This window comes from Phyllostomus discolor, chromosome 2 (genome assembly GCF_004126475.2).
Source record: "Phyllostomus discolor isolate MPI-MPIP mPhyDis1 chromosome 2, mPhyDis1.pri.v3, whole genome shotgun sequence".
Lineage (NCBI taxonomy): Eukaryota > Metazoa > Chordata > Mammalia > Chiroptera > Phyllostomidae > Phyllostomus > Phyllostomus discolor.
In genome coordinates this window covers 149,692,498-149,718,354 of record NC_040904.2, presented here as the reverse complement: position 1 = coordinate 149,718,354, position 25,857 = coordinate 149,692,498, and the positions used below count along the sequence as shown (strand labels likewise).

General features: G+C 40.4%; 1 protein-coding gene across 1 annotated transcript in view; it reads left to right on the top strand.

The window, feature by feature from the left end:
* Window positions 1–3,002: 3,002 nt before the first annotated feature.
* The window catches only part of KCNMB4 (potassium calcium-activated channel subfamily M regulatory beta subunit 4), a 57,333-nt gene continuing 34,478 nt past the window's right edge, over window positions 3,003–25,857 (top strand). Inside the window, exon 1 of the mRNA XM_028533155.2 lies at window positions 3,003–3,634. Coding sequence (XP_028388956.1) covers window positions 3,299–3,634 — 336 coding nt within the window. The 5' untranslated portion in view covers window positions 3,003–3,298. The remainder of the gene's footprint in view (window positions 3,635–25,857) is intronic.

Sequence of the window (25,857 nt, the reverse complement as noted above, 5' to 3'; positions counted from 1 at the left end):
TTTTTAATTTGCGGAAAACTATGCAAACAAAGGACAATGTGTGTGCGTGTGTGCACACTGCCTCTGCCCTCCACAGAAAACAAGATGCTAAAAGTCCTCAGAGAGCAGATCCCTGGGATTCTTACTACTATTTTACCTTAGTTAATGGTGACCTGTTTTCAGAAACTGAGGGGCTGACATACTCAATCTTCCTTGGCTGTGTGATAAAGTAGCCCCACTTCAAGTAAACGAAGCTCATAACAAACATGGTGTTGTATTAAGGGTAAAATAAAAACTGACCTAATTTGGGAAGTCTTTTGATACGTTTGACTTTCAGTAAGAAAGACATGATAATGATAACGAAAAGATTTAGAAGACAAGCCAGCTAAATTAAAAATAGGAAAAAAGAGAAGAAAGGTAATTTTTTAAAGAACAGAAAGCTAGATGGTAAAAGTTTCTTCAAATACTTTAGGAATCATTATAAGGAAGGAAAGTAAAGAAGAACTAAAAAAATGGATTTGAAACCCTTGAATACTTAGGTTAAATTAAGACAGGATTTTTCTGATTTTTTTTTTAGGCTTAGACCATTTTTGATACAGAGGGTTCATTCACGGAATTCTTCAAGCTCTGAAATCAGTGAAAAATAAATCATATTCATTAAATTATTTTTAGACACCCCCATCCCTGTTTTATGGGCACTAGTAGGACTTAACTTTGCCTCAGTGTTAAGTTGCTCAGTATAGCGCACTAGAATACTTGGATCTCACCACTTCCTCATATCCAGACTGGCTTTAGCTTTCTTGAAAAGGGAGATCATTATAACCTGCAGTAAGAAAAAGATTCAGACTGAAGAAATATCTCAGGTTAAGCCATTTCATCTATTAAGCTCACCTTTCAGGTAATGTAATCACTAACAAATTGTCTTTATGCCAACAGAAAGGGAATAGAATGATATAATCCCTATGTAAAGAAAGAAGGAAACCTACTCTCTCAAAATTTGAAAGGTATTAAGGTAAAAAACATTTTACTGATTTGAAAAATTTCTAAACCCATCACCTTCTTAATTTATAGAGAAAACCACTTAGGGTCTTCCTGTAATTAAACCTTCTTTGCCCCTGGTTTGGAAATATGGTTATCTACCACACAGAGCAGTGATTTTCAACCGTATGCTGCAAGAATTTTTAAACCTGCAATACCTGACTACTTAGTCAGGGACACTGACCCCTTTTCCCGTTGATTGTCAAATTTAAAAAATGACAACAGTAAATACAACAATATCCATCCAGTGTGAATGCATCAAAATTATACCTGTTTTTTTTGTCAGATCGGCAAAACAATATATTATTTGGTGTGCTGCAGAGTTTTAGTAATTAGTTTGTATGCCCTGAAACGAAAAAAGTTGAAAATTGCTTAAATAGAGGAATGTAGAAGTAACAGAGCTGCAACTGAAAGGTACTTAATACCAGTTAAGTAACATTTGAAATCCAAGAAAGAAGTCAAGAATTCCAAATTCCATGATTGGGTGTTTCCATACTCATCAGGAACATAACTGATTCAAGAGTATATTAATTTAGGCCTTGCAAATCAAGAAAAAGATTATGTTTGTATATTTTGCAAAGAAGTGAACATTTTGATTCTTTTAAAAATAGGTCGAAAAAGTTCTCAAGTTTGATATTAGAATAGATGTGTGATTTGGGAAAAATGTTTTTTTTAAAAAGTCACGAATATTGGCTGCTGGTAGGCACAGGAAATAGCGGTGGGGGTGGGGGGCAACGGGAAGAATTAAGAGACCAAAACGCAGCTGTAGGTAGAAACGGTACCTGTCCCAAAGTGGGTCTGCACGCCGCTAACGCCTTGCATATCGCTCGTGGAAAGCTCATCTACAAGTCCCAGGGTGGGCCAAGAGTGGCAAAAAAAAAAAAAAAACAAAAAAAAAAAAAAAAAAAACTCCTAAAGAGGGAAACAATTGAAAAGGGTTCTCTTCTCCGGAGTCCCGGAGCGAGGGGAAGGTCCTAATGGGTTAAGTAGTGTTTCCTTCTAGGGCTTGCAAGCTTCTTCACTAGTTTTCTTCCGTCCAGAATCAGTCAGTCCCAGCCTTGGGGCAAATCGAGCCGGGGTTGACCAGCTGCGGGAGACCTAAGTTGCTGCAAGTTCCCCCCAGGATCCTGGTGGCTTGCCAGTCGTAGGCCCTTACCCCTACGCGCGTAGCCTGCACAACAAACCCTGCCTGACTGAGCCTCTTTCACTCAGATCTTGCAGCGGGTGGGGCCGCGGGGGCGCCGGCTTCCGGCCCTGACGGTTGGGAGCTGCAGGACCCTGTGGCTGGACCGTTACCGCGCTCGCTGAGTGGGTGTAGGGTGGCAGGGAGGAGGGGTGCAGCGAGGTCACGCCCCTCACCCCGCCGCGTGCTAGCGAGTAGCGTGGGTACTGGTGGCAGGATCTTCCTCCCCCCGCGCGCCCCAGCGCATGCCGCTCCCGGGGTCTTCAACCCCAGTCCGCCGGTCCCGGCTGCCGGTTCCCCTGTCAGCGCCCGCTGCTAGGTCGCTGGCTCACTCTCTCGGTTGGTTGACCATCCTGATTTGGAGTTCAAGATTCCCGCTGCTCCGCTTGCACTACGCCTTCTCACTGTTTGCTTTCTTTATATATATATTTCATTCCAGTTATGCTATATTGAACCTAGGCTTCTCCTCCTCGGATGTCCCTCCAAGGGGATTTAACGAGGATCCCGAGCACCTGCCATGATCCTAGGCGCTCGCTACCCCTTGCCCAACCGAGACACCCCCGGGCGGGGCGGGGCAGGAGGGCTGGGTCCGCGGCGGGAGGGGCTGGGCGGGGTAGCCTCGGGTTCGGGGGTTACCCTAGGCTCGCTGCAGCCCAGCCGCTCCAGCCGTCTGGGCAGGTGCCAGGCGAGTTCGCGGAAAAGCCGCACACGGGCGATGGAGACAGGGAGACTCTGGGCGAGAGGAGGCTGGGTGGGGGAAGCGGAGAAAGCGCGCGGGCGGAGGCTGGCAGGGGGCGCTGGAGGCAGGAGCCGCCGGCGCGCTCCTCGCGCCGTAGGGTGCGGGAGGCTGTGAGCCGCAGCAGCACCGGGAGCCTCAGGGGCAAGGGAGACGACGGGGCTAGGGGGTGGGGGCGCTGCCGCCTTCGGGGCGTCGCCGGCCTCCGCCCCTTTGTTCTCGCGTGCTCCCCCTAGCCGCCCACTCCCCTGCTGTCGTGCAGCCGCGGTGGCGGCGGCTCCTCCCGCCCGAGGCAGTGGGGCTCGGTGCCGGGGGCGGGGGGTGGGCGGGAGGAGCGCGCCAGCCGCTGGGAGTGGGGGGCGATGGCGAAGCTCCGGGTGGCTTACGAGTACACGGAAGCCGAGGACAAAAGCATCCGGCTCGGCTTGTTTCTCATCATCTCCGGTGTCGTGTTGCTCTTTATCTTCGGCTTCTGCTGGCTCAGCCCCGCGCTGCAGGATCTGCAAGCCACAGCGGCCAACTGCACGGTGCTGTCGGTGCAGCAGATCGGCGAGGTGTTCGAGTGCACCTTCACCTGTGGCGCCGACTGTAGGGGCACATCGCAGTACCCCTGCGTCCAGGTCTACGTGAACAACTCGGAGTCCAACTCCAGGGCGCTGCTGCACAGCGACGAGCACCAGCTCCTGACCAACCCCAAGGTAAGGACGCCCAGAGAAGGATGCCGCGCTCCCGCGGAGGTTTTGAGGATAGAGGAGCATCGGTGGTAGACCCCGCGCGGGCTGGGCTCGGAGTATGCTCGGGTTATTAAGAGGAGACAAGGCATCGGAGGCTGTACTCAAACCTGCAGAAAGTACTTTGGGGATCCACGGGCCAGTCCTTCAAGTGAATTTGTGTGCGGAGACCCGTTGTGCCCTGAGGCTTTCTTTACACACTTGTTTTGCCTGACCTCAGATTTTGAGGCCTTGGCTGGTGTCTGGTCCGGCGCATACAGGATGGGCTTTGGAGAAATTCAAGGAGCGCAAAGTTAACTTTTCCTTGTATCAGAGCCAGTTTTGTAGTAGGGATCCACCTACTCTGGTCAAGGTTCGAGCAGCCCCTTGAAAGGTGTTAGGAGGGCTCCTTGCCTTTTTACTCTAGACAAACGTTTTTAAGTTGGGGTCCAAACATGAGCTTTTGAAGGTCGACAAATGATGTAGAATAAAATCTGAAATTCTGCATAAATCCTTTGGGACAGAGGACTTTCAGTTTTCATAAAATAGCTTCCCCAAAAGGTCTAGGAGACTAATGACTTTATGTATCTGGGGGGCAATTGGGAGCCATTTGGAGTGCGGTAAATTTTACTGAAAATAGAAAAGCCTCCGTGAAATGTACCAATGTTCCTTTCCTGGCCACTTTTTTCGTTCTCACAAGCGAAAAAGAAAAAAACCTGGTTAGGACCCGAGGGATGGAGAGCAGAGAGAGGAAGACTCAGAAAACGGTTCCCAGTGGAGAAAAAACTTATAAAAAGCAGTGTCCTCAGTGTGTGAACTAATTGAGCTTTGTAGTACACCTGGCTGTGCGAGAAGGACCTTCTTTCTTCTTCTTCTCTTGGTCTCTTTTACTATTCTTGTTGCTCACCTATCAAAGTGAAGGTGTGAATCTTCTTGAAAGTTACTGATGTTTTCCACCTGTGGGGGCTGTGCTTCAAGATCAAGGAGGAAAAAGGAATCAATCTTGTGTACAAAGAGCTTTGTTAAATGTGAGAAGAAGAATTATATCCATCCAAAAGAAAAAATGTTCACATTAATATTGTTGATGTATTTAAAATAAGTTTACCATTTCCCTATAGCAAAACTCCTGGTCTTGGCTTCTAAACAGTAAATTCTTAAGTTTGGGAAATTTTTAAAAAAGGAGTTCTTTTTTAAAAAAATAATGACTCATCTTTGAAAAAGAAGATGCTCCTGCTGACAAATGAGTATTCATTTACCTTAAAAATGAAGATAATATATAAGCAGTAAACATATACACAATTTAGATTATGTTTAAAGTCTTGAAGAAACAATAATGTTTCAAAGACAAGTGTAAGTTAATCTGCCTAGTGCTCAGAAATTTCAAAAGAAATATCAGAGTTTTAGAAACATCACCCTTTTTTAAAAAAGATTAACCATTAATATAAAAGAAAGCTGTCAAGCAGTAATGGTGATTTAGAAATTAAATGGTAGTATATCATTTAGGAGGTAGTGTTAAAAATTGATGAAACATTGGTAATTTAAGATAGTGGTTCAGTCACTAATAAATTGCAGGCACATATATGAGTAAATGGCTAATATCTAATCAAGACATTGAAAAGTTAGAATTTGCTTCAAAAAGGCTGTTTCCCAGTTTTGAAGGATCTGGCAGAAAAAGTAGATTGGGATCATTAGACATAGATTTTCTAATCATTTGGATGCAGTCAATGCTTTATGTAATACTCCAATTTTCTTTATTACTTTTTGTTACAAAAAAATCTGTTTTTTTCCAGTGCCAGTTCAGATCCTAGCAACCATTGTTTTGAAGACATATCAGAACCAAATAACATGGTATAAAGTTATTCAAGAAATGATAGAACTGAAGAAAGATCTGTTTTTTGTTACAGGAAATAATGAACAACATCCCAATTTAGCCAAGGTTCCCCCAGCCAAATCAGTAGATATCTGTTTATCCAAATTCTAATTGCTTTGTAGCATTTATAGGATGTAAGTTTGTTCTTTTATAGTCATCATTCTACTTTTGGACAATGTAAATGCTCAGTTTGGAAATTCTCATAAGCATTAGTGATGGAAATATTCAACGTGACTAAAATACTGTGTTGGAGTCCGGTATGTAAGCAGAATGTTTCCATAGTGCCCGTGCTGTTAGGCAATACCCATTGCCCATCCCTCTTGCACTCGGGCTGCCTACATCTCTTTTTTTCTTACCGTACCTCTTTATTGAAGGCACATTTCCCACCCATTCCCTTGTTCTGGAATGTCTGGATTCCCTATGTGCATGGATCCTAGTCACCCAACATTCTCTTCTTCATGACCTACTACCACAAGAAACTGTGTAGGAAATCACTTCTCGGAAAAAAAGAGAACAAGGATTTTCTCCCCTCCTTTGAGTTTGCTGTTTTAATTATGGTGAAAGGCAGGGAAAGGGGGAAATATTGCAATATACTTGTATAACTTCTTAAGCTATAGACTACTAAAGAAGGTAGTGTGACTGAATTTGATTTATGACTAATAATTTAAGATATCTTCAAGTCCCGTTCAACTAATTTATGTTTTGAATCATATTCTTACTAACTAAAGTAATCACTATATCCAGTCATGCAATAAAGTATTCAAGTCAACTAATTATACACAGGGCCACGTTCTGCTCTGTGAAGTAACCACAGTGCATCTCAGTTTGGGATCAGCATCCTCTCACTGCTATTTCCATTACTGCGTTACTTCTTTGTGACTTGTGCACTTTGATCCTTAACTCCAGCGGCACTTTAGAATCACTGGGGGAAATTTAAAGAGAAATTCTCTTGGCTGGGTCTAGCCCTCAGAGACTGAGACTTGGTCTTGGGTGTGTTGGGGGCATTAATGGTTTTCAAACAGTTCTGAAAGTGATTTTATGTGTAGACAGAGTCAAAATCACTGGCTTAAAAAAATGTACTTATCTATTTTGCAAGCAAAGTAAAATAAGAACCAAAAAGATTCATCATGATTAATGTTTGTATTTTTAGGTCAAAAGGTGTTACCAATGTTACTGAATAGAATAAAAGGAGGGACTCAAGGAAATTCTAAAGGACTAGAGAAGGTCACTTAAAATTATAGTTCATTCTTGAACAGCATGGGTTCAAAATGAATGGGTCCACTTATATGTGGATTTTTTTCGATAAATACAGTAACTGTATTTTCTCTTCCTTATGATTTTCTTAATAACATTTCCTTTTCTCTAACTTACTTTCTTGCAAGAATACAGTACACACAAAGTATGTGTTAATCAACTGTTTATGTTACTGGTAAGGCTTCCAGTCAACAGTAGGCTAGTAGTCGAGTTTTGGGGGAGTCAAAAGTTATACATAGATTTTCTTCTTTAATTTTCAAGAGATAGTGGAAGACAGTAATGAAAGGGTGTGCATTAAAAATCTACACCCAAGGATATGTTCATTAATTTTAGAGAGAAGAGGAAGGGAGAGAGAATGTGAGAGAGAAACATCTATGGGAAACATCAATAGGTTGCCTCCCATACGTGCCCTGATCAGGGATCAAACCTGCAATCTAACTACATGCCCTGACCAGGAATCAAATCTACAGCCTTTTTGTGTGTATAGGATGATGCTCCAACCAACTGAGCTACCCTGCCAGGGCTATACATGGACTTTTGACTGTGTGGAGTGTTGGTGCCCTTAATCCCATGTTATTGAAGGATCAACTGTAGTATAGAAATGATAGTTTTGTTTTTATTTTTTTAAGATTTTATTCATTTATTTTTAGGGAGGGGAGGGAGAAAGAGAGGGAGAGAAGCATCAATGTGTGGTTGCCTCTCATGCCCCCCTACTGGGGACCTGGCCCACAACCCAGGCATGTGCCCCGACTGGGAATCAAACCAGTGACCCTATGGTTAGCAGGCCAACAACACTCAATCCACTGAGCCACACCAGCCAGGGCTAGAAATGATCATTTTAAATTAAGTATGCATTAGGTGAACTTACAAAGTTCCAGACATTTGCTTTTGCATCAATATATACATTTGGTGGCAAAGAAAAGGTGAATTTTTGAAACCAGCTTCTTATATGTGGAACGAGAGAGTGGATGATTAGAAACTATGTTTTATTTTTTACTTTGAGTTTTTTCTTTCTCTGATGCAAAAGACATAGAAACAAAGGACAAAAGTCTGTCTGAGAAACCAGTACTGTAAAAGTGAGAGAAGTGCATTGATGAGAAGGAAAACTTGGGAGGAATTAGCAGAGGCTTTAGGCTTTAAGCGTAGCCACTGAACCTGGTGTACCTAAATGGAGGGCACTGCGGTTTACGCGCACCTTTTTGGTGTTCTTCCCATCCCTGTTGGAGTGTCCCACCCCTCTCTGCCACAGACACTCCCTGGGTGGACGGTGTATTCTAATATGGTTCATTTCATAACTCCATCCTTGAAATAAATGTTCAGTGTGATATACTTTGAGCTCTTTGGAAGTCTGTCATCTCAAAACTAAATAGTAAAAGGCTAAGCTGAATTGTGACAACTTCTCTACAGTCTTTATTTCTCCATGAAAAAGTGGCTTACTATAGTTTTTCCTCTGTTGACAACATAAATAATTTTTAGTAAGTACATAAAATTCAATTCTTACACATCTATTATGATCAAAGAACTGGGCAAGAAACAGGAGGACATACAAAAATGAGCTCAGTCATTAACAAATACTTACTGCATACCTATTCTGTGATACGAATGCTCTAGGTTCAGACACTAGGATAGAGATCAGTAGAAAGCCTCTCCCATCACAAAGTTCACATTTTGGTGGAGGGTGACAGAGAAGAAGAAGGTTTATAATGTAATGTCATGTTAGGATATGTGTGTAAAGCAAATTCAAGCAGCATAAGGGTATAGACAGTGATGGAAGAAACAAAGGGCTGCTGTTTTGCATTGGTTGGTCAGGGAAGCTGTCTCTGATGGAGTGACATTTGCACAGAGACCTAAAGAACCTGAGGGGATGAGCAGAGTTCTTAAGAACCTAAAGGAATGAGTCATGTGGGTCTCTAGAGGGTGAGTTCCACAGGCTGAGGGAACAGCAAGTGCAAAGACCCTGAGGCAAGTGACACCCAGGCTTGTGTGAGGAACGGTGAGGTACAGTGAGGACCACAGTGAGCAAAGTGTAGATTAGGGCCTTACAGAGTATGTTGGTAAACTAACATTAAGCAGGATGGAGATATAATTGGACTTAAATTTTCTTTTTTTTAAAATTTTATTTATTTATTTTTTTTAGAGAGGGAAGGGAGGGAGACAGAGAGAGAGAAACACCAATGTGCAGTTGCTGGGGGTCATGCCTGGCCTGCAACCCAGGCATGTACCCTGGCTGGGAATCGAACCTGCGACACTTTGGTTTGCAGCCCACGCTCAATCCACTGAGCTACGCCAGCCAGGGCCAGATTTTCAAAATATGTACCATAAATGATTCGTCTGGCTGCTGAGTTGAGAATAGAATTTGTGTATGTGTGCATGTAATGCATCTATGTACACGCCTGAGTACATGCACATGTCGCTTGTGCAAGGTGAGAGATGCAGAGGCAAGATTGGCAACAGGGAGTCCAGGAGCACAGGGAAAAGATGACGGTGAGTCAGATCGGGGGTAGCATTGGTAAAGTTCACTAATGGATTACATGTAAGGAATGAAGGTAAGAGGAGTTGGTGATGACTCCCAAGGTCTGTGACAAGCTTAACTTGGTGAAAGGAGGTGATTCTGCTAGATGGGAAAACTAGAGGAGAGTAGTTTTGGAGGCACATGGCTGGAAGCAAGCATTGGGTTTTAGGTATGCCTAATATATGTGCAAGTGTGGATGAATTCATGAGTTTCCTCCCTCGTGAGATCACTATATAACAGAGGAGATTACACAGATAACTATCAAACAAGGCAAAATGTAAAGTTCTACAGGGAGGTACGAAGAGTATGATATGCACACCTAGACAGGAAATGTTAGGGGTACAGCTTCGTGAGGAATGCAACATTTGCCATGGTTTTGAGAGTGAACAGAATTTTCGTCTTGGCAGGAGAAGTGGGGAGGTAGGAAGAGAACGTTGAGGAAGAGAAAAGGCCAGGAGTGAAGCTGTGGTTCTCTGTGAGGATGGGGTATTTGGGGGGATCAGCAGGTAAGACTGGTGTGGGCACAAAGAGCAGAGTTTTGGGGGTAGGGCAGGCGGGTAAATTGGAGTCAATATGTAGAAGCCCTTGACAGCCAGGATGGGTTTGGCAGGTGCTGCGAAGCCATGGTGGGAAGAATAATGTTCCCCTGGCTCCTGTCTGCTGCCCAAGATGTTTACATCCTGATCACCAGAACCTGTGATAGGCTCCATGGCAAAGGGGAATTAAAGTTGCCCATGGAGTTAAGGTTGCTAATCAGTTGATGTTAAATTAGGGACATTATCCTGGTGGGCCCAGTGTAATCACAAGGGTCCTTAAATGTGCAAGGAGAAGAGACATGTGAACAGCTGGCCATTGCTAGTTTTGAATACAGAAGAGGGCGGTGAGCCAGGAATGCAGGCCACTGCCATTTCTAAGGAAGCCGAAAAGGCAAGGAAATGGGTTCTCTGTTGCAGCCCCCAGAAAAGAATACAGTCTGGCTGGGGTTGGTTTTAGCCCTGTGAGGCCCACTTCTGAGTTCTTACCTCCAGAATTTGAAATAATAAATCTGTGTTGTTTTAAGCCACTAAGTTTGTTACGTCAGCAATAGGAAACTATAGGGAAGCCATGGAAGATTTTGAGTAAGTGACTAATATGATTGGATATTTCAAGACTTGGTCAGAATGTGTTAATTATCCATCGGCGTTACAGCTCTTTGGAAACAGTCTGGTCTGCAGGCGGCTGAGATCCTCCTGTTGGAGGTTACTCATCATGATCCCTCTCTGACCTCCCTTTGTGGATGTCTTCTCTGAAGGTCTCAATTATTTGTAAAATCCCTTTAAATCATGTGTTTGAAACACTAACCAGATACTTTTTACTTTGACAGAAGTGATTTGTGATGTTACAATATATTTTAGCAAGAGTTTGGGAAAAATGCATTTATTTTATCACAGACTTGCCTCAGTGCTATAAAGCTTTTTATAAGTTGATACATTTTATTTATTTAAAATGTTTTTGTCACTGTGAATGAAGATGTCAAGTTTTATTTACCTTGGGTCTAAAATTTTTCTTCAGTATTTAGCAGAATTTCATATTCAGTTGAGTTCCTAGATAAATAGTACATTTATATTACAGTTACCATAATTATTTAGTAAAATACTGAACAGAGTGGTTTTTAATATTACAAACAATGCTTCTAACTATTCCTCATGCTGTGACTTAGGTATTCTCAAGGACACAAATCAACGTGTACAAATTTGTACTTTTGAACTTTAGTAATATCCTTTTCTTTTCTTTTAAAATAACCAGCGTCATAAATTGAAAACCATGTGCTTATTAAATTACTTAATTTGTGACCTTATTTGTAAGTAAACTAATTCAAATAAATGTATGTATGTAATTGCTTTGTTGAGTAGCAGAATGCAGCAGGCTGAGTCACTAGAAGGGCCCTGTGTGCTGATGCTCGAGTGAAGGAATAGCCACTCATCTCGTTTTCCGAACCGCTCATCTGACGGTGCAGTGGACCTCCTGGACTGTGACACCTCTGTGATGTCCACTGCAGCAGTTACAGTCCAACTGTGTGACAGCAGCAGATGCTGACATTGTCTCTCAGTGGAGAAAATGAACTCCTAAATCCTAGAAGTTTAATCTACTTTTTTCTTTGTAATAAATATATTTATATAATTGTTTATATCAGGACAACATTATTTAAAAACAGTTTTTGAGAACAGAAAACCAGACAATAATACTATTCAATGAAAGCTAAATCTTTGATTCTGGTCATAATTACCTTATGTTTTCTCTATTTTAAGGATAAAAATGGCAACCAAATTTGTCTTTATCTCCAAAACCTGTTTCTATTTGATAATATTTTGTTTCTATCAATGATACCATTGTTCTCTGATATTACTACTTTTTAAAAATTTTCACTGCCACTATCCTAGTGAAGGCCATTATTTTTTGCTTCAATTATTCAATACATTTTTGCTAATCTTCTTCTATCTAGTCTATTTCTTCCTCCAAGAGAGTGGTTCTCAAAACACAGTCACTGGACCAGCAGCATCTGCAGCATCTGTGGACTTGTTAGAAATGCACATTCGCAAATCCCACCTTAGGTCTAAGGGACTTAGAAAACTCCACTCCAGTTTCTGAGTTAGAAGTTCTTTGTTGGAGTTCCAGAATATAAACAGTGGGGGAAATGGAATAATGTAAAGAAAACTGACCAAAAAAAAAAAAGGCAAGAAAATAGAAAGGAATGTAGATAGATAGAACAAATAAAAAATACCAGTAAGATAAATTTAAACCCACATTTTGAAGTAATTATATTAAATGTAAATGGACTAACTCTTCCATTTAAAAGACAGAGATTGCAGACTGGGGGAAAAGGACAGACAAACCCAAATATATGCTGTTTTCAAGAGTTGCACATAAAACATAAGGACACATAAAGGTTGAAAATTAAAAGATGAAAAAATGCAAACTATGCAAATGTTATAAAAAAATACACTAAAAAGAAAGGAAACCTGTAGTGCCTGTATTATATGAAACACGATAGGCTTTGAAGTAAAAAAAAAGTGTGTTACTAAAGATAAAAAGGGATATTTCATAATTGTAAAAAACTTGATCCAACAGAATACAATAATTGTATATTAAGATGTACCTAAAAAATGTAACTTTAAAATATGTAAAAACAAAAAAATTAAAGCCACTCAAAGGAGAAATATGTAAGTTTATCAGGAATAGAGGTGTTAACACACTTCTGTTGGAGACTGATATATAGTCATATGAGAGTAATATCAATACATATCTAACAGAATTGAATAATGTATTTAACAACTGACCCAGGTGACATGTATAAGTCAGGTGCCCAAGTAACATTTTCAAAAACCGATCATTTTCTAAGCCACAAAGCAAACCTCAACAAATTTCATAGGGGTGAAATAATAAAGATTATATCCTCAGTGAAATTATAATAGAAATTATTAAATTTTACTGAAAAACAAGATACAGGAAATTCATCTAGGAAAGAATTAACTTTTGAATAAATGGTGCTTGAACAATTAGTTCTACATAAAAAATAAAATTTGATACTTTACATTCATAGCAATAAATTCCAAATGGAAAAAAAAAACCTAAATGTGAAAAGAGAACTGTGGAACTTGTGGGAGACAGCACATTCTTATGACATAGGCTTAAGAAATATTTTCTTAAATAAGGCTGAAGGAACAAATCATAAAAGGAAAAAGATTGATACCTTTGAACACATTAAAGTAACAATCGCTATATGATTGAGATTATTGTAAACAGTGGAAATGTAAGCCACAGACTAATACAAGATCATGGCAAAATAAGTAATCAACAAATGATTATTCAGCATTTATGAAAATTCTACAAATCCTTAGGAAAATAACATGATATAATGGGGAAATGAGCAAAGGATGTGTATCAGCAATTCCTAAGAGAAACTCGAATGGCCAATTAATGTGAAATGACGCTCAATCCCAATAATCTCAGGGGAATTTAAGTGACAACAGTAATGGAATACTATTCACAACCATTCACAATCATTATATTGGCAAAATTTAATATGTTTCATAAGACCAAGTATTGATAAAGATCAAGGAGTGGTAAGTCTTACTCTGCTGGAAAATTGGTTCAGCCCCTTAGGAAAATAATCGAACCTGCTATGTGTAATTGAAGCTGTGCTACCTGATGATTGAATGATTTCATTCCAACATGTTTGCCCTGAAAAAACCTCTTATACATATCCAGGGATATATGAGAATTTTCATTACAGAACTGTTTGTACTAGTGAAAAGTACAAATATCCTGATAGACTTGATTAAAATATTGGATGGGATACTTTAACAGGAACCTAATAATAGTGACCTAAACAAAGCAGGTACTAGTTTTATTTTTTCCTTTAATAAATGCCTGAGCTTATAGGCAGTTCGCAGAGCTGTGTCATTCTGATTAGGGAGGTCATCCAAAGACCCAGGTTCCTACTACCTTGTTGCTTTACCATCCCTTAACATGTTTTTCCTAAGTTGATCATGTCTATATTTTAGGCAGTAGGGAGGGGGAAAGGAGAACTCAGAAGGCAGGTAGCTTCCTTTTTTAAAAAAAGAAAATACTGAGAGATCATTCACATATACTGTTTTCCCTTTAATGTGTACATTTTTAGTATATTCACAATGTTTTACAATCATTGTCTGATTCCAGAATATTTTCATCACCCCCCAAAACAAATATCCTACAATTTTAGTACTCACTCCACACTCCTTCAACTTGGTTGTGGTATATGATACTTTTTGTACATTCCTACATTTGGGTTACTAGCATTTTGGTGAGGATTTTTACATCTGTGTTCATAGGTGTATTGGTTTGTAGTTTTCTAATGGTGTCTTTGCTTTAGGGGTCATGGTAATAGCATAAGTTGGGAAGTGTTCCCTCCTCTTTCTTACACCGTGATTGAAAGGGATTTATTCCAGGAATGGAAGGTTGGTTCAAATGCTAAAATCAATCAATGTAATACATCATGTGAATAGACTAAAACACAGAATCATATGATTATCTCAGTAGATGCAGAAAAAGTGTTTGACAAAATCTTTTCATGATTTAAACAAAAATCAATACTCTAGGAATAGAAGGGAACTTTCTCAACCTGATATAGGGCAACTATGAAAAACCCACAGCTAGTATTATACTTAATGATGACAGACTGAAAGCTTTCCCCCTAAAATCAGGAACAAGACAAGAATATCTGCTCTTGCCACTCTTATTCAACATTGTATTGGAGGTTATAAATAGGGCAACTAGAAAAAAAAGAAAAAAGAAAAAGAAAAGAGAAAGAAAGAAAGAAAAGGCAGCCAAATTGGAAGAGAGAAATAAAGCTATTTTTGTTCACAAATAACATGATCTTGTATGTAGAAACTTCTAAAGAATCCACCCCCCCAAAAAAAACCCAGCTGTTAGAGCTAACACTTTCAGCAAAAGTTGTAGAATACAAGATCAACATAAAAAATTATTGTATTTTATATACTATCAATGAATGATCATATTAAGAACACAATTTTTTATGAGTATCAAAAAAATAAAATGCTTAGAAATAAACTTCACAAATTTAACCAAAGAGCACAAGACTTATAACCTGAAAACTATAAACCACTATTAAAAGAAACTTTACAAACCTAAGTAAGTGGGAAGATATTCTTTGTGGATTGGAAGGCTTCAACTGTAAATATGCCAATACGACCCAAATTGATCTACAGATTCTTCTTTTTTTTTTAAACACAGAGGTAGCTTATTATTTTAATTTTTTATGTATTGATTGATTTTAAAGAGAGAGGAAGGGAGAGAAATAGAGAAACATCAGTTTGCCTTTCTACTCATTTGTGCATTCGTCAGTTGATTCTTGTTATGTGTCCTGACCAGGGATCAAACCCACAACCTTGGTGTATTGAGATGATACTGACCAACTGAGCTGCCTGGCCAGGGCAGATCTACAGGTTCTTTATAATTCCCATCAAAAACTCAGCTAGATATTTTTTTTGCAGAAATTGACAGGCAGATCCTGAAATTCATATGGAAATGCAAAAGACCCACGATAGCCAAAACAATCTTGAAAAAAGAGAACAAAATTGGAAGACATACTTTCCAATTTTAAAACTTACTAGAAAGCAACAGTAATGAAGACTGAGAGGTACTGGCATAAGGATACACATAACAGTCTATGGAATGGAATTGAGAATCCAGAAATAAGCCAATGGTGTTTGAAAAGCTATATTCAAATGCGAAGAAAGAAATTGGACTTCTACTTCATACTGTATACAAAAACTAACTCAAAATGAATCAGAAAGCTAAATGTAAGATCTAAAACTATAAAGCTCTCAGGATAAACATAGATGAAAATTTTTATAACTTTGAATTAGACACAGTTTCTTAACTAGGACATAAAAACACAAGCAACCAAAGGAAAAATAGATAATTGGATTTAACACTTAAAAACAAATTTGTGCTTCAAAGGATACTATCAAGAAAGTGACAAGACAACCACAGAATGAGAGAAAATATTTTCAAATATTATACCTGATGACAGTCAAATATCCAGAATATATAAAGAATTTTTATAACTCAACAATAGCAATAACAAAAATGCAAATAACCCAATTCAGAAAATAAGTAAAAGATGGAAATAGATATTTTTCCAAAGAAGACACATAAGTGGCCAATAAGCACATGAAAATATGTTCAAAATTATTAATAGGGAAATGCAAATCAAAACCAAAATTAGGTACCACTCCCAACCCATTAGAATGACTAGTTAAAAAAAAAAAGACGACAGTAGCAAGTGTTGAGACTGGAGAAACTGGAACCACATACATTGCTGGTAAAAATGTAAAAGATGCAGCCACTCTGGAGAACAATGAACAGTTTTTTAACAGTTGGATGTAGAGTTACTTGGTGACCCAGCAATTCCATTTGTAGGTATATACCCAAGAGAAATGAAAACATGTATCCACACAAAAACTTGTATACAACCATTCATAGCAGCAGCATCATAATAGCCAAAAAATTGAAACAACTCTAATGTACACCAACTGATGAATAGATATATAAATGTACTATAGCCATATAAGGAATATTATTTGACTAGAAGAAGGAATGAAGTATTACACTACAATGTATATATTTAAAAACATTAAAATTTTAGAAAATGACAAATTTGGGAGAATATTTGCACCATGGTAGAGAAGTGATTCGACACTTCACATGTGAAGAAATCTTAGCAATACGTAACCATCTCTTCAGTGGAACACTAGGTGTGATGGTTAATTTTATGTGCCAACTTGCCTAGGCTAAAGGGTGCCCAGATCCCTGGTGACACATTACTGGGTGTGTCTGTGAGGGAGGTTCTAGAAGAGATTAGCATTTATACCAGTAGACTCAGTAAAGAAGATCCACCCTCATCAAGAGGGTGGGCATCATCCAGTCTGTTGAGGACCTGAATAGAACCAAATGACAGAGGAAGGGCAAGTTTGCCCTCTTTTTGAGTTGGGGCATGGCATTGGTGCTTCTGCTTCTTGGGCCTTTGGACTTGGACCGGGCTTACATCATTTGCTCTCCTGTGACGCAGACACCAGCCCGCAGTGTCCGCAGCATTATGGATGAGAAATGAGATAAATTCACACGGACTACCGACTCCTGTGGAGGAAAAGGGACGACATGGCAACTCTCTCAAGAGGAGAGCTTCCCGGTTCTTGCCTTGATAGGTTTTTATTGTGTTCGTTTGCACAGGAATACAGGTAAAGCTCATTAATCATTGTCAGCAGTAAGGTTCAAACAATGGATAGCACACAAAGAACTACTAGGGCTTATTCTGAGTCAGGGTCTGTTAGCTAAAAGGCTATAGAACTTTGGTAAACAAACTCATTTCCTGCTCGGGCTATTATCATTTAATGAAGAGCATTCTTAACAAAGCAGGTTTCACAGGAGTTTATGTATTCTATCTCAGGCCTGATCACCCAGGGAACTCGCCCTTTCCAGCACAGGGCTGCACCACCCTCTGTCATTGTTTCAGGATTAAGTCAGGCAGGGGAAGTAAGGCAGCCAAGAGATTAGGAGACTTCTCCCAGGCAGAATGAGGACTCAGTCTTTGTCAAAGCTGAGGGGCGAGGGTCCATCACCCCCTTTCTCCATAGCCCCCCAAGTCCTTCCTTGGGTGCCTCCACATGATCCTGCCTGTCTTAGGTTGTTCTTCCCTTGGGGAATCTTACCTGTTACTGGCTAACCAACCAAGCATTGGGGGCCAGTTATGGATGAAGTAAAAGGAGCAGAAGTGGCACTCCTGCTAGAGAGATAAGCTTTGCCTCCTTAGTGGCTACTGGTCCGAAGGTTGCTCACTCAGCCTTAGCCATGGGGGGATTACAGCTCCTGAAACCAGGCAGGGCGGCTCTCAACATCTCCCCCTTTTTTGTTTTTAAAATCAAATGTAGTTGTTAAGCCTGTGAAACCTACTATTTGCTGTTTTCGAATGCGATCTTAAGAAAATAACATATAACAATATACACACACACACACATATATATATATATATATATCATAAAGCACAAATAAGGATTAAGACAAAGGGGCACCCAAGGGCTGCTAGGACCCAAACTTGTAAATTCAGTCCATTGAAAAATGCTGCAAATGCAAGGAAACGATAAGAGTAACAGGTCCGGTTACACTTCAGTCCTTGGGAGAATTAGCACCGACTTCAGAAAGTTACTTCAAAGATATGCAGCAAGGGCTTGCTGCCTGAACTCAGAGTGAGAGAGTTTTAGCAAGAGCAAGTCACAAAGCAGCCTAAGTATAATGCAGGCCTGATTTCCCACGGGAGAACTTCTTCATGGGTGTGGTCCTGTGTGCCAACTCACCCCCTACTGGTTTTTCATGTGGGTGCTGGGCTGCATTTCCACATCTCAAGAAGCGGTTCCCTACACCCCTGGTTTTCAGGCCTTCAGACTCACCCAGAATGATACCACCTGCTTTCCTGGGCCTCCACCTTGCAGAGAGCAGATCATGGGGCCCTTCAGCCTCCATTATTGTGTGAGCCAGTTCCTCATGATAAATATTCTATGATTACTTATATCCTATTGGTTCAATTTCTCTGGAGAACCCTGAGGCAAAAGCATGAACAGCAGTTCAATGAAGAATGACAACAAACTAGACACGTGAAAAATATGTGCAATCTCACTAGTATCCAAAGAAATATTAAACAGTGTAATATTGAGATACTCTTCCTGCCTGTCAAGTTGAGAAATACCACATTGGTAAGGACAGGAGGTCATGGGCAGTCTCATGCACTGCTGGAAGGAGCGGATTGTCAGGGAAGAATCGGAAGTGCATACCAAAATCCTGAAAAATACATTTATTATTTTGCTGGGGCTGCTGTAACCAAATAACATAAACTGGGTGGCTTAATTAAGACAAGAGAAATTTGTGGGTTTTTTTACAGTTCTGAAGAACAGAAGCTTAAAATCAAGGAGTCAGAGGGGCCATTCTTCTGAAGGCTCTAGAAAAAATCCTTGCCTCTTTCTAGGTAATGGTGGTTGCGTGTGACCCCCGGCATTCCTGGTCACCTTCCATCTGTGTGTCTTTGCATCTCCCCCTCCTTTCTCTTATAAAGGCAACAGTTCCTGGATTTAGGGTCCACCCAAATCTACTACAACCTCATCTTAACTAATCATATCTGTGAAGACCCTATTTTCAAATGAGGTCACATTCTGAGGTCCTGAGTAGACATGAATCTGGGGAAAGACATTATTCATCCTGGCACAATATGCATACTCTTAGACAGGAAAACTATTTTTGGTGAGATATCATAGGAAAAAATGATGGAATTGTTGAAAGATGTGGCTATAAATGTATTATTTGCAACACCATTAAAAATTGCAAAATATCTGAAACAACCTAAATGTTCAATTATATGGTACTGGTTGAAGGAATTGATATAGACATACATTTATATGATGAAATATTGTGTTAAATTATATTGTATATATTTTGACAAAAAAAGGATGTTTCTGGTTTGTTATTGACAAAAATAGGTTACAAAACAGTATGATTTCATATTGAAATAATAAAATGTGTTTGTGTTTATGTATTATATATCTACATACATGCACCCCTAATTTTTTAAATCAAATTTATTGGAAGATAATGCTTAATAGGATTATACAGGTTTCGAGTGTACAGTTCTATGATACATGACCTATATATTGCATTGTGTGCTCACCACCCAGAGTCACATCTTCTTCTGTCACCATATATTTAACCCCCTTTACCTTTTACTATCCCCTCACCCCTCTTCCCTCGAGTAGCCATCATACTGTTGTCTGTGTCTATGAGTTTCAGTTTTATTTCCCACACGAGTGAAATCATAGGGTTCTTGACTTATTTTGCTTAGCATGACATTCTCAGGATCCATCCATGCTGTCACAAATGGCAGTATTTCATCTTTCTTGTGGCTGAGTGGTACTGCATTGTATGTATGCACACATTGTATGTATGCTTCTTTATGCATCCTTGTTTGAAGGCCCCTGTGGTTGTTTACATGTCTTGGCCACTGTGAGTAATGCTGCAATGAACACAGGGGTCCATATGTTTTTTCAAGTAAATGTTTTTAGTTTTTTCAGGTAGATACCCAGAAGAGGGGTCTCTGGGTCATATGTTAACTCTACTAATTTTTTGAGGAGGCTCCACCCTGGCTTCCAGGTTTCTTTCCAGTAAAGATGGCTTACTTTTGTAATGAGAGAAAACCCAGAAATGTCACTTTAAAATAAACGATCTGTGAAACTTATGGAGAAAGACTGAATAATACAGCTTAGAGGATCAGTGTATTAAAAATGAAGCTACCTACTTGAGAAAACCAATAGTGTGTTGTATTTATATACCCAGCCACTTAAAGTCACCACGGTGCTGAAGGAATGGAAATCCTTTCCACAGCGCCCCTGTCAGGGATGACCTTAGGTTTCACTACCAGTGCCCAGGGCAGAGCTGCACACGTGGCAGGGATTTAGAAGCTGTCTGGTATAGTGGAAAATGCTGTGGCGCCTACACCTGAATCTAGGTGTGCACCTGTATGCCAATCACTTAACCTCCTGATCCTCGGTTTCTTCACAGACTGAGGATTATAGATAATACATACAACATTCCAGGAAGGTAGTATTGACATATACTTGTGGAACAAATAAACCTTGACATTTACGTTCGTAGTTACTGAGGCATCAAGTAGGGAACGTTCACAGGTGAGGAAAGAGGTCAGGGGCTTTGTCATCAACTTTATTTGTAATACCGAAGCAGCAGCATGATTTCTGGTATCTCAGTATCTCCAACTCTCCCTTCCTTAATCTTCACAACTGGTGGGAAAATATCTGCCAGTACAGATTGCTGCTGTGGTGGCATTATTTTAAAATATCTGCAGAGTCATTCGTTGAACAGATGTTTATTGAGTACCCACATGCAGCAGGCCCTGCTCGAGGTTTTGGGGATCCAGGGGTGAAGGAAATGCCAGCCAGCTGGGAGCTTGCTTTCCGGTGGTTGGAGGGCTTCGCTCAGGGCGGTAGGTGCACTCACTGCTCTGACTTGAGATGGCAGCTACCTCCTTGATCTGCTGAGCTTTGTCTCAGCCAGCTTTGTCTCCCACGCCCAGGTGATGTACTGAGTGTCCGTTTTCTGGTTAATGTCTAACACTTTGACCTTCCGTGTGTTTTAACAGATATTTATTTGATTTTGCAGAGCAGGAAAGGTAGAAAATTAAGAACACAAAGTTATGGCATTAAAATATTGCGGTTTCAGAATTCACACTGGAGACATGCTGAGCATTTTCCAGGAGTGAAGGATTGTTTTTCTTTCTTTCTTTTTTTTTTTTGCCCCAGAAACATAAGGTCAGATATGAATCCTCAGCAAGTTTAGCTACCGAAGAAATGCTCTTCGAAAATACAAACTTAGCAATAAGAATGAGAAAATATTCAGATAAAGTTAAAATAATTTCGAGCGAATACTTTGATCAATACTGTGCCAATAAATTTGAGACTGTTGGATGAAATGATGATGCCATAGAATAATACAAACTTCCAAACTAAAACAGTGTAATAGAGATTTTTAAGTAGACCAATTGCCATAGAGGAAGTGGAGAAAGTTCTCAATGGAACTACTATTGGGACTCTTTTGTCCCAACCCCTTTTGCCACTCATAGACAAATGTTTTTAACTATTTTTAGTTTTTCCCATAGTATTTACCACCATGTTTCTAAACAGTAGGCTTCCTGATCTATATATTTTAGATACTAGTGTCAGCCTTTGATAGAATACGAGGATTTAACTTTCTTACAACATTCTAATCCACACCATTTTCCCCCCTTCATCCTTTTAATATCGGCCTATCATTATTTTTGGCTAAATTAACATTCAATACTTATTTTAACTATTGCTAATCTCTTATAACTTTTTATTTTTCTTTTTAAATATATTTTTAATATATTGATTATGCTATTACAGTTGTCCCATTTTCCCTCTTCACTCCCCTCCACCCTGCCCACCCTCTCCCACCCACATTCCCCCCCTTTAGTTCATGTCCATATGTCATAGGTTCTTTAGCCTCTGCATTTCCCATACTCTTCTTGCCCTTCCTCTATTTCCTACCTATTGTCTATGCTACTTATTCTCTATACCTTTTCCCCCTCTCTCCTCCTCCCACTCCCCTGTTGCTAACCCTCCATGTGATCTCCATTTCTGTGGTTCTGTTCCTGTTCTAGTTGTTTGTTTAGTTTGCTTTTGTTTTAGGTGTGGTTGTTACCAACTGTGAGTTTGATGTCTTTTTTTACTGTTCATATTTTTTATCTTCTTTTTCTTAGATAAGTCCCTTTAACATTTCATAATAATAAGGGCTTGGTGATGATGAACTCCTTTAACTTGGCCTTATCTGAGAAGCACTTTATCTGCCCTTCCATTCTAAATGAAAGCTTTGCTGGATAGAGCAATCTTGGATGTAGGTTTTTGCCTTTCATGACTTTGAATACTTCTTTTCAGCCCCTTCTTGCCTGCAAGATCTCTTTTGAGAAATCAGCTGACAGTCTGATGGGAACTCCTTTGTAGGTAACCGTCTCTCATCTCTTGTCGCTTCTAGAATTCTCTCCTTCATTTTTATCTTGGGTAATGTCATTATGATGTGCCTTGGCATGTTCCTCCTTGGGTCCATCCTCTTTGGGACTCTCTGAGCTTCCTGGACTTTCTGGAAGTCTATTTCCCTTGCCAGATTGGGGAAGTTCTCCTTTATTATTTGTTCAAATAACTTTTCCACTTGTTTTTCCTCTTCCCCTTCTGGTACCCCTATAATTCGGATGTTGGAACATTTAAAGATGCCCTGGAGGTTCCTAAGCCTCTCCTCATTTTTTTGAATTCTTGTTTCTTCATTCTTTTCTGTTTGGTTGTTCCTTTCTTCCTTCTAGTTCATTCCATTGATTGGAAACCCAGTTTTCTTTCCATCACTATTGGCTCTGTGTGCATTTTTCTTCATTTCACTTATTGTAGTCTTCATTTGTTCATCTAATTTGTGACCAAAATCAACCAATTCTGTGAGCATTCTGATCACCAGTGCTTTGAACTGTGCATCTGGTAGGATGGCTAACTCTCATTTGCTTAAAAGCACTGGCCAAGGGGCTTTCACTTCAGTTTGAGCCATCCCCACCCCCCACCTTTGGTCTGGTCTCATCTGTTATGTAAGAGGGGCGGAGCCTTAGGTGTTCACCAGGGTGGGGCACCTCAGTCGCTGGGTTGTGACGTTGTTTGTGGGGGTGGGGTCCGAGAGGGAACAATGGCGTCTGCTCTGCTCTCTCTAGGACTTCAGTCCCCTCTGCCACTTCCCACAAGCAGACTGGGCCCTTCTGATGCTGGCTCCTGGGCGGTTGGGTTTGTGAACTTTCTAGGACTCTGTGGGTCTCCCCAAGGAGCCTCCTGTGAGGCTGGGAGATTCTCCCAGGCTCAACTCCCACAGGTGTTTCCAGTCGGTGCCTTTAGGCTTTGTTTCCCAGCACGGGGGCCCTGGGGCCCTGGGTTGCGTGGTCTGTGTCACTGCCCATTTTCCCCTGGTTTATCTGCACTCAAATGTGTGGCTGCGGACAGCCAGCTGCCTTGCGCGCCTCACTGGATCTGCTCGTGGCCTCCTGTGCCTAGGGTCTGCCACTGGTCTGTCAGCTGCCCCTGCGTTTCTGGGGTCCGCCAACTGCCATCTGTGCCCTGCGCACCCGAGTCTGCCAGCCACCGCTTTTTCCTGCCAGGACCCCTCGACCCCTCTCTGTAGGCCTCCGACTCCGCTCCTCCTTACCCGTCTGGATGTACGGTAGTCAGACTTCTGTTCAGTTCATTTCTCTCTGTTCTGGTGGTTTTTTGTTTCTAAATTGTTGTTGTCCTTAGTTTTGGTTGTGGGAGGAGGCACAGTGCGTCTGCCTACGCCTCCATCTTGGCCAGAAGTCACTTTTTATTTTTCTTGACCTAATAATCATTCCCTTTTCATATTTTACTTTCCTTTGTACTTTTATTTTTCTGAAATTCTCCCACAGAATTGTGAAACTCCTTTGTATACTGCTTTTCATATAGTTATTTATAATAGGTAACCATTTTGTTGTACTTTTTTCTCTTTAAAAAAACCTTTCCTGGGACATCCTGTCTGGGCTCGTTCGGCCTACAGCCCCACTGAACTGGTTGTGCCTTAGGCCTGCTGCATTTTCCTTTTGGATGCTCTCTTTCCTTGACCCCATGCCTTCCTCTTTCTTGGTTTGTACCAGAAGTTTTCAACTGGTGTGTTGCAAGGATTTTAAAAACATGCAGTACCTGACTATTTATTTAGTCAGGACACTGACCTCTTTTCCTTAGACTGTGAAATTAAAAAATAACAACAGCCAACACAATAGCCATCCAGTGTGAATGAGTAAAAATTACACCTATTTTTTTGTCAGATTAGCAAAAACATACTATATTTTTTGGTGTGCTTCAGCATTTTAGTAATTAGTTTATGTGTGCCATGGAATGAGAAAGGTTGAAATCCACTGGTTTATACCTTCATTTTGCTGGAGTACATCCTCAAGTAGCTTCCTCAGAAAGGGTGCCTGGGAAAGACAGCTTAGATCTTAGGTATTGATTAGAGTTCTGTTTCTGAGAATAGAAACGCACTCTAATCAGTTTAATCAAAATGCAATTTATTATTTGCTAGCCAGTGCCCATAAATAAGTAAGGTCTGTACCTCCAACATCATTCCTTATAAGAAAAATAAACAATCAGAAATTTTGTTCAAAGTTATATTCACTGAGCTCAATATTTTTCATCTGCCAAAATTGGTCATAGATTTCAAGTACCCCCTGACACACTGCAGAGTACTCTGGAGGGGTGTATATCCTAGTATGAGAAAAACAGGCCTAGATTAGTGGCTGCATATTAGGACACGTTCGGGAAGGCGAAGGTGCATTGGGAGTGCAAACTATTTGCTAATGAAACTCATTTGCCTGCAGGGCCTGCTTCAGCCCGGTAAACCCGCCATTGTGTCTTAGTGGGTCAAGTAGCCCAGCATATAATGGATAATAGGGTGACTTGATGTTCCCTGTTCAGGCATTCAGACCTCACTGGTGCTCAGTAACAAACCAGTGGTTTTTCAAAAAGACAATAGTTGTTTGCTAAAGAAAGCATGGATTTGCTTTATGCTCTCAGAGTTCTCTGTGGGCACCCTGTGTCCTCCGATATGGCACAGACCCCTTGTAGACTATTGGAGGCACTGGGCCACAGAGGTGAATCCAGAGCGCTTTCTGTAGCCTGGAGCAGCTGGAGCAGATTCTGCTGCTCTGGCTGCCACTGGAAGCTGGTAGTGTTGTGAGTCACTGAATGATGGTTCAGAGTAGTAATCCCAAACATTGCTATATATTGGTGAAGCCATCTTTGGAAAATACACTCTGCCACAAATAGGAAGCATCAGTTTTTATCATCGCCATCTATCAGTCCTGGTTCTAGGGGACTTGGGGACAGAGCTTATTTGGCCTCATACAGCGATGATGGTTGTAATATTTCATTGAATATTTATACATACACGCACACATTGGATTTATGTATCTTACAGTGCACAATACAATGCACAAAAAATAATGTCATCAAAGAGGCATATCTAAGTGCATGCATGAGCATTTAACAAACTTACTTCATTTCAAGTTCTATATGGTTATGAGAGGATTGGCTGTCTCAAGGAGTTTACATTATGATTATAAGCCACTGAGCAAATTTTTACGTGTACTGTACTGCCATAACTGTTACAAATAATAACTATCGAGCTTCTTCCAGTTTAAAACTTCTGGTTTGGGTCTGACTTCTATTTAGAATTGACCTTTACATTTGGTAAAACAGTGTATTTTTATTTTCTACCTCTAAAGCTGAATGAACTATTTTCTCTTGAAAGTGGAATGTCGTTTCAAACTTTTCTTGGCTTTAATGATGTCACGAGTCTTAGCAGTCTGCTCAGATCCAGAAGTTAAGTGAATATTACTAAGTTAACAAAAATGCAGATGCAGTATTAACA